This window comes from Terrapene carolina, unplaced genomic scaffold (assembly GCF_002925995.2).
Source record: "Terrapene carolina triunguis isolate 2854851 unplaced genomic scaffold, T_m_triunguis-2.0 Scaffold89, whole genome shotgun sequence".
NCBI classification, from domain to species: domain Eukaryota; kingdom Metazoa; phylum Chordata; order Testudines; family Emydidae; genus Terrapene; species Terrapene triunguis.
The window spans coordinates 26,582,174-26,598,495 of record NW_020664440.1 but is presented as its reverse complement, the minus strand read 5'-3'; the positions used below and the strand labels follow the sequence as shown (position 1 = coordinate 26,598,495).

The following is a 16,322-nucleotide window of genomic DNA, read 5'->3' as shown; positions in this document are numbered from 1 at the left end:
CAGAGAGGATGTTTCAAACTTAGCCCCCCCGTCTTGGTATCTGCAAGAAAGTGGGGAAAGCAGCTTTGGTTTCATTCTGGGGGTACATGGTGCTAAACTAGCACAAACTCAGGCTGCTCTGGGCATGCTCTCTTGCTAAGCAAATCAGCATCTTGTTGGCTTGCAATGATCATGTTGATCTCCCCAATCTTGAACCTCACACAAGGGAGGCTGTAAATATCATTTGGGGTCTTCTCAGATAGTTTACACCAGCAAAAAGCTGTCATCAACATTGGGTGAGATTGACCTTTTCCTTCTGGTATCATGGGCCTTTCAACAAAGCAAATGAAAGATATGATAGATAGGGTGGGGATTGAATGTGAAGGGCCTTGAAAGTGAATACAAGCAGATTATGTTCGATGTGACAGAGGAGAGGGAGCCAGTGGAGGGACTCAGAGAGATAACGTGGTGCAAGTGATGGGCTGGGAGAATGAATTTTGCCCCAGCATTGTGAATGGATGTGAGTGGGACAAGTTTGCATTTGTCAAGACCAGAGAGAAGGATGTTGCTGTAATTGAGATGCAAGATGATGAGTGCTTGGGCAGGAGTTTTAGTTGTGTGGATGGGTAGGAAAGACTGTATCTTAGAGATGTTATGCAGAAAGAATCAGCAAGATTTAGATATAGCTTGGATATGAGGACCTAGAGAGAGGTCTGAGTTGAAGAAGACATGACGGTTATGGGCCTGAATGACAGGCAGGATGGTGATGCTGTCTACAGTAATCAAGAAAGGAGGTAGCGGCGAAGACTTAGAGAGAGATTAGGAGCTCTGTGTTAGCTATGTTTGCTTGAGTTGATGGTTAGACATCCACAAGTAAATGTCAGAGACACAGGCTGAGATTTTAATTTGGACAGAAAGAGACAGACTGAAGCAGAGAGGTAGATCTGTGAGTCATCAGTATAGAGACGGTACTGTCGTTGATTTTGTGTTTGTGGATGAGATAACCTAGAAATGAGGTATAGAGGGGAAAGAGAAGGGGACCAAGCCCTGTGGAACCCCCACAGAAAGTTTGAGGGTAGATGAGTCTACTTTTTTCCTTCCTGTGAATTTTCAGAAGCAGGGGATGACTTGGTCCTTGCTATTTAGTTAGGGTTTTTAGGGATAATATTGCTGTGTTGCGATACAATGACAAAAACAACAAGGAGTCCTTGCGGCACTTTAGAGACTAACAAATGTATTTAGGCATAAGCTTTCATGGGCTAAAACCCACTTCATCAGATGCATGGAGTGGAACATACAGTAGGGAGGTATAAATACACAGATGTCAATCTGTTTCTTCACTTCACCAGGTGGGTATTGCTCCAATCCCTCAGACAGAGAAAAAGACCTACAGGATCTCTATCAAGTGTTCTTAAAACTACAATACCCACCTGCTGAAGTGAAGAAACAGATTGACAGAGCCAGAAGGGTACCCAGAAGTCACCTACTACAAGACAGGCCCAACAAAGAAAGTAACAGAACACCACTAGCTGTCACCTACAGCCCTCAACTAAAACCTCTCCAGCGCTTCATCAAGGATCTACAACCTATCCTGAAGGATGATCCCTCACTCTCACAGACCTTGGGAGACAGACCAGTCCTCGCTAACAGACAGCCCCCCAACCTGAAGCAAATTCTCACCACACAACAAAAACATTAACTCAGGAACCAAACCCTGCAACAAACCCCAGTGCCAACTATGTCCGCATATCTATTCAAGGGACACCATCATAGGACCTAACCACATCAGCCACACCATCAGGGGCTCGTTCACCTGCACATCTACCAATGTGATATGTGCCATCATGTGCCAGCAATGCCCCTCTGCCATGTACATTGGCCAAACCAGACAGTCGCTACGCAAAAGAATAACTGGACACAAATCTGCCATCAGGAATTATAACATTCAAAAACCAGTAGGAGAACACTTCAATCTCCATGGTCACTCAATAACAGACTTAAAAGTGGCAGTTCTTCAACAAAAAAACTTCAAAAACAGACTCCAATGAGAAACTGCAGAACTGGAATTAATTTGCAAACTGGACACCATCAAATTAGGCCTGAATAGAGACTGGGAGTGGATGGGTCACTACAGAAACTAAATCAGTTTGTTAGTCTCTAAGGTGCTACAAGTACTCCTAGTTGTTTTTACAAAACCTAATTTCCCCTTGCTAAATACTTCCTTCCTGTCAACTGTTTGAAATGGGCCACCTTGTTTACATTGGCGCATTAACACTACAAAAGTGATTTCCACCCCTTTTTGTCAACTGTTGAGAATTGCCTACTTCCAACTTAAATTAAATTGGCTCATTAGCATTGACCCCCGCACTTTGTAAGGCAACTCCCATATTTCTGTGCTGTGTATTTATGCCTCCCTACTGTATGTTCCACTCCAGGCATTTGATGAAGTAGGTTTTAGCCAACAAAAGCTTATGCCCAAATAAATTTGTTTGTCTCTAAAGTGCCACAAGGACTCTTCGTTGTTTTTGCTGATACAGACTAACACGGCTACCACTCTGAAACCTGATACAATGACAGTCTTCCTCCAGTACCAAAATAAGACAAAACAAAACAAAACAAAAACCCTACCAAAAAAAAAACCCCTATGCTGCTTAAAAGTTTTTCTGTGTTTAATTTTTCTATTGAGTCCTGTAAAATCTGTCACTTATTTAAAACCTCTTCTGTTACATAAAATAATTTTAATAGAAAAATGACCTGGCGTAGATTGTTTTAAAAAGACATAAGAACTTGGTGATAGATCTTCTCTTTTTAGTCATATTGGAAGTAAACGGAATTAGTCATTTTTTTAAGTGAAACAAAAATTAATATACATTACTTCACTACAGCTAACTGAGTAATACTGAGAACTGTCCAAGGCCTTGATTCTGCAAAGATTTATGTATGTGTTAAACTGTGACCAAGTGTAGGGCATACTTTTACCTTGTGGAAATGGAGGCTTTGTAATAAGATTTTAAAATAAAATGAGAAATAAAACTTATCAAGGTTTTCTTTCTCTGTTTAAAAAAGAATCAGATCTCTTATAATAGGGATGTTAATGACATGATTCAAATCCTTTAGCAGGACTTTGAGTAGAATTTACATGTCTTTAAACCCTATTTCATGCCTACACACACACACACACACACACACACACGTTTGTTTCACAATAAAGTGCCCAACCCTATAGTCCTTAAAAAATTCTAATTTTAGTCAGTTGGATTTTTCCTGGAAATGGACTGCAGGATCAAGCCCCAGATCCGGCATGTTGGAGGAATGGGGGGTGCCAGTTAATCAAAAATTCCAGTTAACTAAGAGTTATACTTAACAATGGAATACCAATTTTCAAAGAATTAGAATACAATAAAATGAATAAAGTATAAAATAGTATACAGGTACTCATCAATCCAGTAGTAGTACTGCACTGCAGAGTGGTTGGTTTCTTGAAGCACTTAGGTATATACAGGTAAAGTTTTCTATACAGTAGGTTATCTTATGACACTACATATCACTATGGGCAGTGCATGACGTACACCCAGATCACTAAAAATACACTTAACACTAAAACTATACTGAACATAATTTAATCTTTCATTGATGATTCAGAAGGCACTCCAGGATCTCGCAGTGCCTCAGGGTCATCATTATCAACATCAATTATCATTGTAGATGTAGAAGGTGTAGAAGATTGGGCTGAATCTGTAATGACCCTATGGACACATTCTGGAAGCTGCTTTTTTGAATAAGTCCCTGGTATCAGTTTGCTTACTTCTGCCTCTTTTGCATAAAAGTAGAGTGCAGAATGTGCAATTGCATAACCTCCTGGGCAATATACTAGTCCCGGTTACTAGATAGAAGATTTGTATTGGGAGAAAGCAAAAATGCCGGTTAATAGAGCTTTCTGGTTGATCAAGTGCAGGATAACACAGGTTTTACTTATAAAACTTTTGAGTTACACAAATATATTTCCACTATAGTTCTTAACAAACTGATTAAGAATATCTCACTGCACCCAATTATATATTTATGGTAAGGAGTTTACTGAAATTATTTGCTATAGAAAAATAATAGGATATTTATATTATTGCAATGTATCTGTTTTACTTTTAGTGTATGCTTTTTAAAAGAAAATCCAAGTAGGTATAGGTAAGAAATATGCTGATATTAAAAATGAAAAAAAATCCCAAATGTCTTAAATATCATTTTATAAGTGTTGTTTTATTTTATAGTTAAGAGAAACATTTTCTGAAATTGGGATTGTATGCAAAGTATTAAGCAAAAAACAAAATTCCTGCTTTGCTACCTTTATATGTTTGGCAAAATAATTTTCATTTGCAAAGCTATGCAATAGTCATTCTTTTCTTTCAGTGTGTGTGCTGGGAATGTGAAGTGAATGTGGCCAGTGCTTTACTCCTCCTCCTATGGGCCTCCTCCAATGAATGTTAAGGAAAATGCATAGAATATTGTCTCACTGCATTATAAAGCTCTCTTTTCTTTTTCTCTAATTCTTCCTTATTACATACTATAGGAAACTACTTCTATAAGATCATCTTATTTCTTACAGATGAATGATGCTATGGGATTTGAATTGCCATGGGTGTATTTTGTCAGTCTCGTCATCTTTGGGTCATTTTTCGTACTAAATCTTGTTCTTGGTGTATTGAGCGGGTAAGCATACACCTTTTTCATCATGAAAGCAGAGTCCTGAATTCAGTTGCTATGAACACACAGGTTATATTATACAGGTGAGCTTATGTGCAGTGTTGATGTGGTTTAAAAAGAGCTTCCTCTCTTCCTACAGTTGTGCTGTATACCTAAAGCAGTAACAGTTTACCATAACCAAGACATAGACCCTGAAAATAATGTACAGATACCAAAACCAGAGATTTATTTAAAAAAAAATTAAAATGTTACCAGCATATGGGCTTTGTGTTCGTACTTAACTTGAGGCTAAATTATAAAAAAAAAAACCCACTATAAATACCTTTCATTTAAATGTGATGTTTTAAAACATGCCTTCTGTTACAGGGCATAACATCTGCAAACTTATTTGGGTAAGTAAAGAAGTTAAATATGAGTCCACTTGTCTTAAAAATTAACTAAGCCAAATACCTAACAGATTTAATGGATATTTTCAGCATTCAGAAGAGGAACCAATTTTTCTTTTCCTAATAATATACAATGGAAAAAAATTAGAGGCTGATGTGTAACTAAGTGCTGGAGATGACAAATACTAAAAAGTAAGGTTTATTTTGGAACAATGAATACCTATGTGATCTGGCAGCTGCTAAAAGGACTCTGCTATTTAATGAATGGCTGAATCATAACTTATTTCCTTACATTTTACAGGTAAATGATGCAATAGGATGTGAATGGCCATGGATCTATTTTGTTAGTCTTATCATCCTTGGCTCATTTTTCGTACTTAACCTGGTTCTTGGTGTACTTAGTGGGTAAGCAGTTGAGTTAACGTTGTATATTCTGCTGCAACTTGTAAGGTGGCCTATGCATTTATTCAAGCTTCTCAGTGATGGCTTTTTGCATGTGTCTCAAATCTTATGTCATCCTACCAACGTTTGCTCTTTTGACTGAATTGTGTGATCCTTGTGCCTGTATCTATCTGCGACATCATGTGTGTTTACAGTGCTTGCCAAAAACTATTCATTAAACGAGGCACTAATTACCTCATTGTAAAATTACTTCCAGTAGTCAGATACATTATTTTGCACACAATGAGAGATGGATGACACCTGTACAAACATTTTTCCGCTAGGTAAGAACCATTGTCCCCTTCTGAAAGCCTTACTTGTGTTTTTGTTCAAATGTATATACAGTAAATTGAGCCCTCTTTATAATTATCAGTCATGTATAGCAACTATTTTTAACAGGTGCATCAGGTTCTTTAATATATAGAGAGGGTATGTTTGGATTATAAAGTTCCCTGTTCTGCAAAGTGTCCTATTTTGCCTTCTGTACTATAGTGCTGGGTATTATTAGTTCCCATTGACTTAAATGAGAGTTGTGGGCAACCAGCACCTTGCAGGATTGACCTTATACATTTATCTGAACTCAGCTGTCCATGTAACATGCTATTCAGTGATAAATTTATAGGCAGTTCGTTGTTCCACGTACATAGAACCAAACACATGTTAGCCAAATACTAATGAACAGACTGGGTGTTTTTATCTGTGGAGTATAGTTATAAAACATGGTTTATGGTAAGGATCTTATACGTTTGTTTAAGAATAAAGGAAAAGATACTACAGGTATTTGAACCTAAACTGAAACATTAGATACTGGTGTGAATTATATTATCTATAGTTAACTATGAGTTAACAATTGAGGTTTGGAACAATGGCTTCTTGGGAACTTTGGGCCAGATTGTACTGTCATTGAAGTCAATGGAAAAAATCCCTTTAATTTCAATGGGAGCAGGACCAATCCTTATGAGAAAAAGCTAGAGTAGTTTGTGGTGTCACCGGACCTCGATTGTGTGCATAGCCTTCTTCACTATTTCTCCATGGTGTGCTTTAGATATTTAAAAAATATCACAATATTTTACAGAGAAAATATGTTTTTTTAGAGAACCAAGCACAAAATGTCCCATTACCCTGCTAAATATCTATTCTGTGAGATCCTGTTTGTCAAAGAGTTGGTTTTAAAAATATAATTTAAAAAATTACATGCTATTCATAGGGTAGGATTTCATTATGCAGAGAATTTGAGGAAAATAGGGAAAGTGATGAGTTACCTGAATGTCACAAGCCTTCTGTAAGGAGGAAGGGGAAGAAAGGAAAAGAGAGATTGAATAAAGGCAGGTGATGATTGTCTGATTTAGGCCTCAATCCTACAAAGTCTTACACACATTCTTAGCTTATATATTGTGAACAGTCCCATTGATTTCATTATATTCAGTGACAAATGTGTAAGTCTTTGCAAGATTCAGGGGTTAGTTTTCATGTCACAATCTCACTGAAAAAGAGGAGTGAGAAGAAAGAAGAAGAGAGAGGAGGATGTTTGCTGCATGATTTACCTCTGATATGATGGGTATGTCTACACTACGAGATTAATTCGAATTTAGATAATTGGAATTTGGGAAACAGATTGTATAAATTCGATTGTGCGCGGCCACACTAAGCACATTAATTCGGTTTTTAACCACATTAATTCGGTGGTGTGCGGCCACACTACCCCATTAATTTTAACCACATTAATTCGGTGGTGTGCGGCCACACTACCCCTAATTCGAATTTACAAAATCGATTTTGGTGCTACTCCGCTCGTCGGGGTGGAGTACAGAAATCGATTTTAAGCGCCCTTTAATTCGAAGTAACTGGCTCCGTTGTGTGGACGGGTTAAGGATTAATTCGGATTAACGCAGCTAAATTCGAATTAAAGTCGTAGTGTAGACCAGGCCGATGATGCCAACAGCTAACATTCCTTGTCACTCCAGAGCTCTCACTAAAGTCAGTGCAGGACCAGGCTTTCAATGATCCCGTCCCCTGAGCCTTGAAAGGGTCATTAATAGCAATTATTTTCCTCCTATCCTGAGAAGCTGTGCTCTGGGAGCAATTAATTAAATATACCTCCTTTCTGCTGCCAGACTCAGATGCATTGTTATTGGTTTAGTTCTTATGTTTTTTTTTAATTTGTAAGGAATAGTAATATCAGATCTGATATCATAATCCACGCAAAACTTAGGAAATTCAAATAGACACTTATAGCCAGTTTTAATGTTGAGATAGTAAAATTTAAATGTTTTATAAAGCTCGCTAACATTTTAAATGCAGTGAGGCCAGTTAAATGTTTTCTTTTGCATTTTTACTACTAGGTAAAGTTTTACTGGATGGGCCAGAATTCCCTATATACTTAGAACAGGGACTCTGGCTAGAACTGGTGAAAGGTAAAATAAAACTTTTTATCTGCTCCTGTATTGTATTTGCCAACCCAAACATTTGGGATAGAGATTCTAGAAGGCTAAATACAATTCCGTGCTGCTCGCCCAATTAGCCAAGTTTGGTAAAGAAGAATTTTGCAGGACGTAGATTTGCTCTGCAATTGTTGCAGCACCAGGCATGCAATATCTCCTGTTATGTGTGCCCACTCTGAGGCAGGTCAGTGGCCAGTGGATCCATGAAGTGGTTGATCCATTAGTCCAGAGATCTCATTCTTTCCCCAAGGCCCTGTCACCCATCTTCAATTGCAGCTGCACTGGGATGGCCATAGCACATGGGGTAAAGTCCTCTCAAAGTTAGTTCCCTCCCCTATACTGCATAAGTGCACTGGCTCAGTAGCACTTTGGGCCTTTTGTGACCCTGGAGGAATGAGCAGGGTTTGCCCCCAAATAAGCAATCTAACACCCTCATCTCCAGATTGTATGTGACTTCTATGTTTAAGAAAAATGACGTGAATACATTGTAATACAAATTCCACTTATATTTAAAACAAAATATAATCTACAGAGGTTCTCTTTAGGGCTGTCGGGATTTATGTGTAAAAAATCAATGTTAGCATAATCCTCAGGACCTGCTAGTATTTATCGGTTGAAAACTAGTGTTTTTCATAATGAGTCAGGCGTAAAACGTGTAGCACAAGTGTTCTTTATTCTTATCAGAAAAGTTCTCAGCGTGCCTTTCAGATTTGTTCTTTACCTTCTCCAAAATATCAAATGAAACTTACTTCATGATAAATCTAACAAATTGTTCTAAACTGACCAAAATCTAGTAGTACAAATATAACACCAACTGATTTAAAAAACATGGCTCTGCACACAGATATTTGGATTTTAAAAGCTGAAATCTGATTTGTGTCTTAACATGCCTTTTTTCCTTATGATGGCATTTTCTGTAGTGTCAAGTTATTCTGTGTACATTTAAATCTGTCTGCTGTTTTGATCTCTCTCTGCTGTTTTAAAATACTCATTCATTGTCTTTGCACTCCTATCTTATTCTGTGGCCACCTACACCATCATATTCTGTACTGCCTCTCTCTTTTGCACTGCATGTTTGATATGTTGTTTAGATATTGTACATGTGGATGACTCTGATGATTTGGGAGATCTTTTGTTTTACATCTAGCCCTTTCTGAAGGTGAGTATGTCCTGATCATCAATGTAAATTGTATCTCCTTAAGTAGTCATGCATTAAAATGAAATTTATAATTTTATTTTTAATGGCTGATATTTAAAATGAGAGCACTAACACAGAGAGGCCTCTATACCTAGTAAATATTTTAATTTTAAGACACAAGCTGACAAGGGAGGATTTGCTCTAAATATTCCCTCCAATAGTAAACTTCAGTAGGGATTCACAAGCAAAAATTAGATCAGTATAAACCATTTTCCAGTAATTCACCTTATCAAAAGTCTTGCGTTTGTTTTCTCTTTATTAACCACTGGTCCCGTCTTTCTCAAAGTGAAATCTCAATAGCAAAACTATTTTAGTTGCATGATACTACTACAAACAAAGTCTGGTTTGTCCTCATCCCTGTGCAGGTGCATAAGGGTTTGGCGGCAGAAGCATTTCCCATCTTGCACCTCTGTGCGTGAACGAGGCATGATCTTCTTGGGGAGAATGCAAAGGGTGGGAGACCTGCCACTCCAGCAGCAGCGGCTCCAGGCACCAGTGCTCCAAGCGCGTGCCTGGGACGGCAAGACGTGGGGGGCGCCCTGCTGGTCCCTGCGAGGGCAGCAGTCACGCCGCCTTTGACGGCATGCCTGCGGGATGTCTGCCGGTCCCGCAGCTTCGGTGGCAATTCGGCGGCGGGTACGCCGAATCCGTGGGAACAGCGGACCTCCCGCAGGCATGCCGCCGAAGGCAGCCTGCCTGTCGTGATTGGGGCGGCAAAAAAGCTAGAGCCACCCCTGCACTCCAGTACAATCCCTTGCAGCCCAGGAAAGAGTTATTGCTGAGTCAGTCAAAATTCTTCCACTGGCTTTTACTGCGTGTGACCATTCTGCATTCTCTCCACCACTGGACGCAGATTAAGGCGACAATCTGCCCCTAAATATACCTACTGTCTGAGTAAGATAATAGGATCAAACCTTCCAAACCCTGTTTTATCTTCCAGACAAGGTACTTTATTATCTTTCTGATACAGATAATACAAAGAAGAGTCATAAAAGTAAAGATCTGATGTTAAATGCAGTTTAAGTAACTGGCAGTGCAGATGAGGCTGAGTCATACAAGCCTGATCCTGCAGTCAGTTGGAGATTTGCTTGAGTAAAGACTGCTGGATTGGACTCATAGCCATGCAGCTTTTGTGTATTTTACCTAAGAAAAGTGTATGGCTCACTTCTTCATATTCAGTATCTATTGCATGTATTAAGTTCACATAACACCTCTGTTCAGCATATGAAGGTGCAACAACCATTAAGAGGGCAGTCAGATGATTAATGGGTCATATACTACTATACAGCTCAAATACATTGTTTAGGATAAAACTAACTAGTTTTTCAAATAAGAAAATGTAGAAATCACCACTGAATCAGGACGAGAATAAATGGTGTCACACAGGTTTAATATTTTTGAACACAGATAACGTGGTGCTCAGTCAATATTGGAGACTTCATAGTAGTAAAATGTCAGAAGTAAGCAGAGCTGAGCAAATACTGCAAACAAATCCCCATGAGTATTTGCTCACATTTTTAAATGACTGTATGTCGGCCATGCTTATGCCCCTTTAGTGTTCACGTTCCACGAATATTTGGGCATTCAAGCTTAATGCCACAAATATTTGCAGAAAGAGAATTTCAAAGTTGCATATGTACGTAAACACTGAGACTGGACTTTAATTTGCCCATATGAATATTCATGTAGCACACTTAAGTCTTTCAAGATACCAGAGCAACACCCTGAGATTTGTCTGACCAACCACAATGAACCAGAATAGCCTGATTGGTGAATGGTGTGTCTCAAATTCTCCAACAGAACTGTTCATGATGCAGCCATATATCTAATAAAAATGGCAAAATGAAGAAAACCCAGAATAATTTCAATGACAAATAAATTCAAGGAAATTGCAATCTGCCACCAGATATCCTGTGGGTGTAAAAGTAGGCTAGGTTCATCAGATAAATTATTCATAGTGAATCATTCACTCAGCTCTAGAATTTAGGAGTAAGAATCAGGAAAAAAAGATACATAGGTATGCAATAATTATTTTGCTGTGACTTTTGTGGGCCATGTTCAGATGTGATTTGTAAAGCAGTATAAATTAGACTCTCTTAGTTTCAGCCAGATTTCTTGAGACTTAGAAGTTAAAGTAGGATAGCAGCAATGTTCAACTTACATCTTTTACTGACTCTTTGGGTTGAGACAGGTTGGGTAAGTAGATGCATAGATGTAAGGGAATCTAACCACTTAAGAGAGTCTTATGCTCAACTCAGCAGGGTTCAGCTGGAAGCCACACCTGAAAGTATTTAACAAGTAGGGTGACCAGACACAAATGTGAAAAATCGGGACAGAGGGCGGGGAGTAATAGGAGCCTATATAAGAAAAAGACCCAAAAATCGGGACTGTCCCTATAAAATTGGGACAGCTGGTCACCCTATTAACAAGTGAATTCTAACTCCGCTGTTGGCTGCAGGCTGTTGTTTCCATTGGAATTACTGTCTGCTAGTGAGAAAAAGGAAAGTGAAGTGTATGCTGGTGGTTGTTTAATTGTCATCAAAGCTGACATTTTTATCCATGGCAATGGGTGTGAACAGCAGCTGGTAGCTAGCAGCAGAGTTGTAAGACATCTTGTAAGTATTACTTTTTTGTGACCCATACACCTGACACTAAAAGGAGCTTTCCATTCATCTCCAAAATGCTTAACCACTGTTCCTGCATAATAGTGCATTGCTGGCACAAACGTGCTGCCAGTCCACAAGATGACATAATTTTTGCTCTTTTATTTTAACTGCTTCTTTCATGAGACTGATCCAAAACATGCACATTCACTCATCTCCTTCAGAATAGCCTTCAGCAATCTGACCGGCAGGCAGGGAAACATTAGCTGAGCATTCACACTATGGGCCACATTTTCAAATTCACGTTGTTCTTGCAGTATTTATCCACACGGAGCCAGATGCTTACCTGAAACCGAGGAGGGCTTGGCTGCTACAAAGCTGGTCTTTGCCACCTTTGCATTCCCCTTATCATCGCCGTGGAGCCAGGGGAGCTACTCAGGCCAGGGGCTGACCACTTTTTGGTTGGGCTAAACCTGAGTGGTGCTGAGACCTCATGTGCCTGGTTGCAGTGCCATTCACTCATATTTGGAGAGGGTGGGGGGTCAGACTGTTGTAGAGGAGTGAAGGGATGCCTAAGCAGGGAAGAGGAGATCGGGTCGGGGAGAGGGGACAAACCTATGCTCCGCAAAAACTTTAAATGGTGCTCTGCAGCCCCTGCCCTTATCCTTGTATGATCTGTCCTGGATCCCCTTGCATACCCTAGCGCAGCCTGTGGTCCTGACGGTACCCAGAATTCGCTATAGTATAGGGATCTGTGGTCATGCTTTCTTTTGCTAGCTGTGTCCACAGGGCCAGACACAGGGAGGTGGGTGTGGGGTAGCAGGCACTGCAGTTGCTCTGCTCCATTCAAGGATCTCCCTAGGCAGGTGGACTAGGCAAGGTAATTTTAGGGCAGCTTTGCACTGATGGAGCAACACAGAGTTGTCCTATCACAGCTGAGGAGCTGGTCCACAGGATCCAATTCTGAGAGATACTGAAGGTTTCCCGAGAGGTGCTCAGCACCTCAGAAGGTGGGGCCCACACACTCTGAGCTCATAAATCCCATAAAGTACAAGACACAGAAATTGATAGTGGGTCTTGTTTGTACTGCTCTGTGTTACAACTAAAAATGAAATAGAATATTAAATACATTACCCAAAAACAAGGTGTGGAGGGGAAATGCATAAACATACATATACCTTTCAGATACCTTTTCAAGTAAAAATAATATTTTTCAATATTAATTCACTAATTCAATACACACTAAACTGTTTTTCTGTGAACAAAGAAAATAATAAATGACAAAACTTCATTATTTATTTATCAAGAGGCATAGCTTTTAATGATGCATGATAATCTATTCCTCAAGACAGTCCTTATCATTGGAGGCTGTATTCTGCTGAAGGCATTAGTACTTCTTTGGGTAGCCATGGGAACAAATAAGAAGATCTTTCAAACACACATTAATAAATCTCTGTAAGTTGCATTTAATTCCTTACTTAAGAACACCAAAGCATATGATTTGACATGTCCTTATATATATATCCTTCTACATGAAAGTCTTGCAGGTTACTAAAATAGTTTTAATATTTTTTTTTTTTGCATCTCATTACTATGACACTATTTGCAATGCAGCAATGTATGTGTAAAATAATTCTAGGAACTAAGAGCACAGCACTCATACATGCTAATCTCACCCCCAATGATAATCAGTTCATGTAATGTAAAATATGCTAGCCAAGATAAGCATGTACACCTAAGAATCCTTGTCTACAGTACACATGGAAAAATCATAGAAAAAGACATTTAAATAATGATACACAAAATAGAAAATGGCAGTGAACTGTCATCCATAGTCTCCTGGCTAAAGGAAAATGAACAGATTTTGACAGTGTTCCTTTTCTTGGCAGAGCAAAGGCTTAATAGAAAAAAAGCAAAAGGAAAAGATAAAAAGTACATAAATAAACAAAGCATACATGAGAAAGGAGAGGAAATGGTATTCAGCTCTAGAATTTGGCAGGTTATGAACTGAACTATGTTATTTTATTGTTGTGCGAGTGATCACATGGCTGACTGAAATAAAAGTCTGACTTCGCCATAACATTAAAAAAATAAAGCTTGATGCTGTGAGGTGCTGATCACTTCTTGGAAGGTGGTGAGCACAATCAACTCCAAAAATGTTATGGGTCTTGAGGGTGCTCATTACATTCATAGAATCATAGAATATCAGGGTTGGAAGGGACCTCAGGAGGTCATCTAGTCCAACCCCCTGCTCAAAGCAGGACCAATTCCCAACTAAATCATCCCAGCCAGGGCTTTGTCAAGCCTGACCTTAAAAATCTCTAAGGAAGGAGATTCCACCACCTCCCTAGGTAACCCATTCCAGTGCTTCACCACCCTCCTAGTGAAAAAGTTTTTCCTAATATCCAACCTAAACCTCCCCCACTGCAACTTGAGACCATTACTCCTTGTTTTGTCATCAGGTACCACATTGGCAGATTGAACCCATTAAAAGATGTAGTAACACACATAAAAAGCACCCTTCCACAATGTATCTTCCGCTAATAAATCCATCATGCCTTTGTTTAGTGCTGACTCAAAAAGGTCCCTTCCTAGGAGAAATGCAGCATGCCTTCAGGTTGCCCACACACATAGCAGGACAACTCCATCATAGAACCAGTAGGTCTCCACTTTACAGTCATGTGTGCTAACAAGCCAGCATCTTGCATGGAGCTGGCTCCATGCCATTCAAGGAGTCCACTACCCCCGCAGAAGTCTGTCACCTCTTGCTGCACTCCTTTGTGCAGCAGAACTGCACCAGGACTGCCATGGCCAAAATGTACTGTATATTTTGCTCAATTGCTAACTCTGACTACATTAACTAAATAAAGGAAGTGAATATCATAATGTTTTCCTTATAAAGGACCCAGTCCTCCTTACTTGAGCTTAACTCCCACTGGGATCAATAGGAGTTCAGGATAAATAAAGACTGCAGGATCCAGCATACAGTTATTTTAGACTTGCAACAGAGCAAGTAACTATACTGTATATAAAAACCCAGTAATTAAGGATATAGTCTACATTATAGTTTGTCTATTTTATTTGTCTCTCTGTTTCATGGTATATGTGCAACCGGGTGTGAGTGCTTGTGTATATTTATTTGTACTGTTTAAAGTTTGAATTCTTTGTCTGATTTGAGTCTGCTAATTCATTGATTGATTTGGTTACTACTCCATGAAACCCTCTCTATGTGCTGTTCATCCACACTGTACGCGTGTAAGTACAAAAAATTCCATTATTATGTGAATCCTCTCTTCAGACAAATGGGAATTTGGGGAATCTGCATTGATGGCTGAGTAGATTATATCAGTGGTTCTCAGTGCTGTGTTCTGGCTATTCTCATTTAGGAGATGGTCCTTTAAGGACTCTATGGTTGGTCTAACCTGCCCCGAGTTAGGCTGTGCCAGGCAGAGAATCAGAGCTGTAACCAGCTCCCAGACTGCATGTCCCCCACCGCCACTCTGCTATGCTAAGCAGTTCTCCCCCACAGAAGAAAATCTATCCCAATATAAAGAGAGAATCTCTGTTTATGCATAGCAGCAGGAATCATTTGGCTTCTTTAGAAAGACCTGGCATGAAATAATTGCTCCAAAGTATCAGAGCATGAATGTACACCGCTTCAATTTGTATGCTTTTGCCCAGGGCCGCCGAGAGCGGGTTCGGGCCCCAGTGAAAAAATTTTTTCGGGCACCCCAGCAAGGGCGGACCGGCAGGGGGAGGAAGCTGGGGAAGCCGGGCCCCCTTCCGGACTGCCGGGCCCCGGTAATTTGTACCGGCTTCCCCCCTCTCGTTGGCCCTGCTTTTGCCTCAGCATTGCTTGTTGCAGGTGGTACTGTACTTGCATAGATAAACTGATCAGAGGGCAGTCTCCAGATCCTCATTTGGCAAAGAGACAAAAGACCATTTTTAGTCAGCAAGGAGCAAAGCTGCCAGTTCAGTCACTAAATACACTGGATTCTTGAAGGGGAATCTGTAAGCAATTCTGTACTCAGTGATCTCACATCGGCACTGCAAACTCAACTGACTTTGACTCAGTTATAATACGGCTGCCTTTTGTAGAGTAGACAGGACTTCAGAAAGCTTTTCTCTGGTTACAGAATATTATTGAGGACCTGTCTGCGCTACAAATTATGATCATGTTGAACTTGATCAATGGACAGTCACGTTACAGGCAGACTGTGTCTCCTGATTCAGTGGTACTGTATTTGGGAAGAAGGGGAAATCGGAATTAGGTAGATAATAGGTCACCAATCAAAAAGCAGGTTACTTTGAAGGAAGAAGATACTTTGAAAGAAAATAGAGAAGTTGATGAAAAACATATTTGATTTTAAGACTTTGTAGAAGTGTTTCTCATTAGGCCAGACTTCCAAAAAGGTATCCCTCGCAATGTTGGCAGGCTGGCCTACGGAGTCTTAGCCTGGGAGCATGTTGTGTTTAAAAATATGAATCAGTAATCAGTTTGGCTGTTTTTAAACTGTAGGAGTTAAAACAAAAATAGAAGTTTGTTGACTCATATGCTTGTTAAATGCTCATTAAA

General features: G+C 39.7%; 1 protein-coding gene across 2 annotated transcripts in view; it reads left to right on the top strand.

The window, feature by feature from the left end:
- The window catches only part of CACNA1D (calcium voltage-gated channel subunit alpha1 D), a 327,298-nt gene that overhangs the window by 153,248 nt on the left and 157,728 nt on the right, over positions 1-16,322 (top strand). For both annotated transcript variants that reach the window (XM_026650299.2, XM_026650300.2), the window contains exon 7: positions 4,580-4,683. In XM_026650299.2, the coding sequence (XP_026506084.1) occupies positions 4,580-4,683 (104 nt within the window). The remainder of the gene's footprint in view (positions 1-4,579; positions 4,684-16,322) is intronic.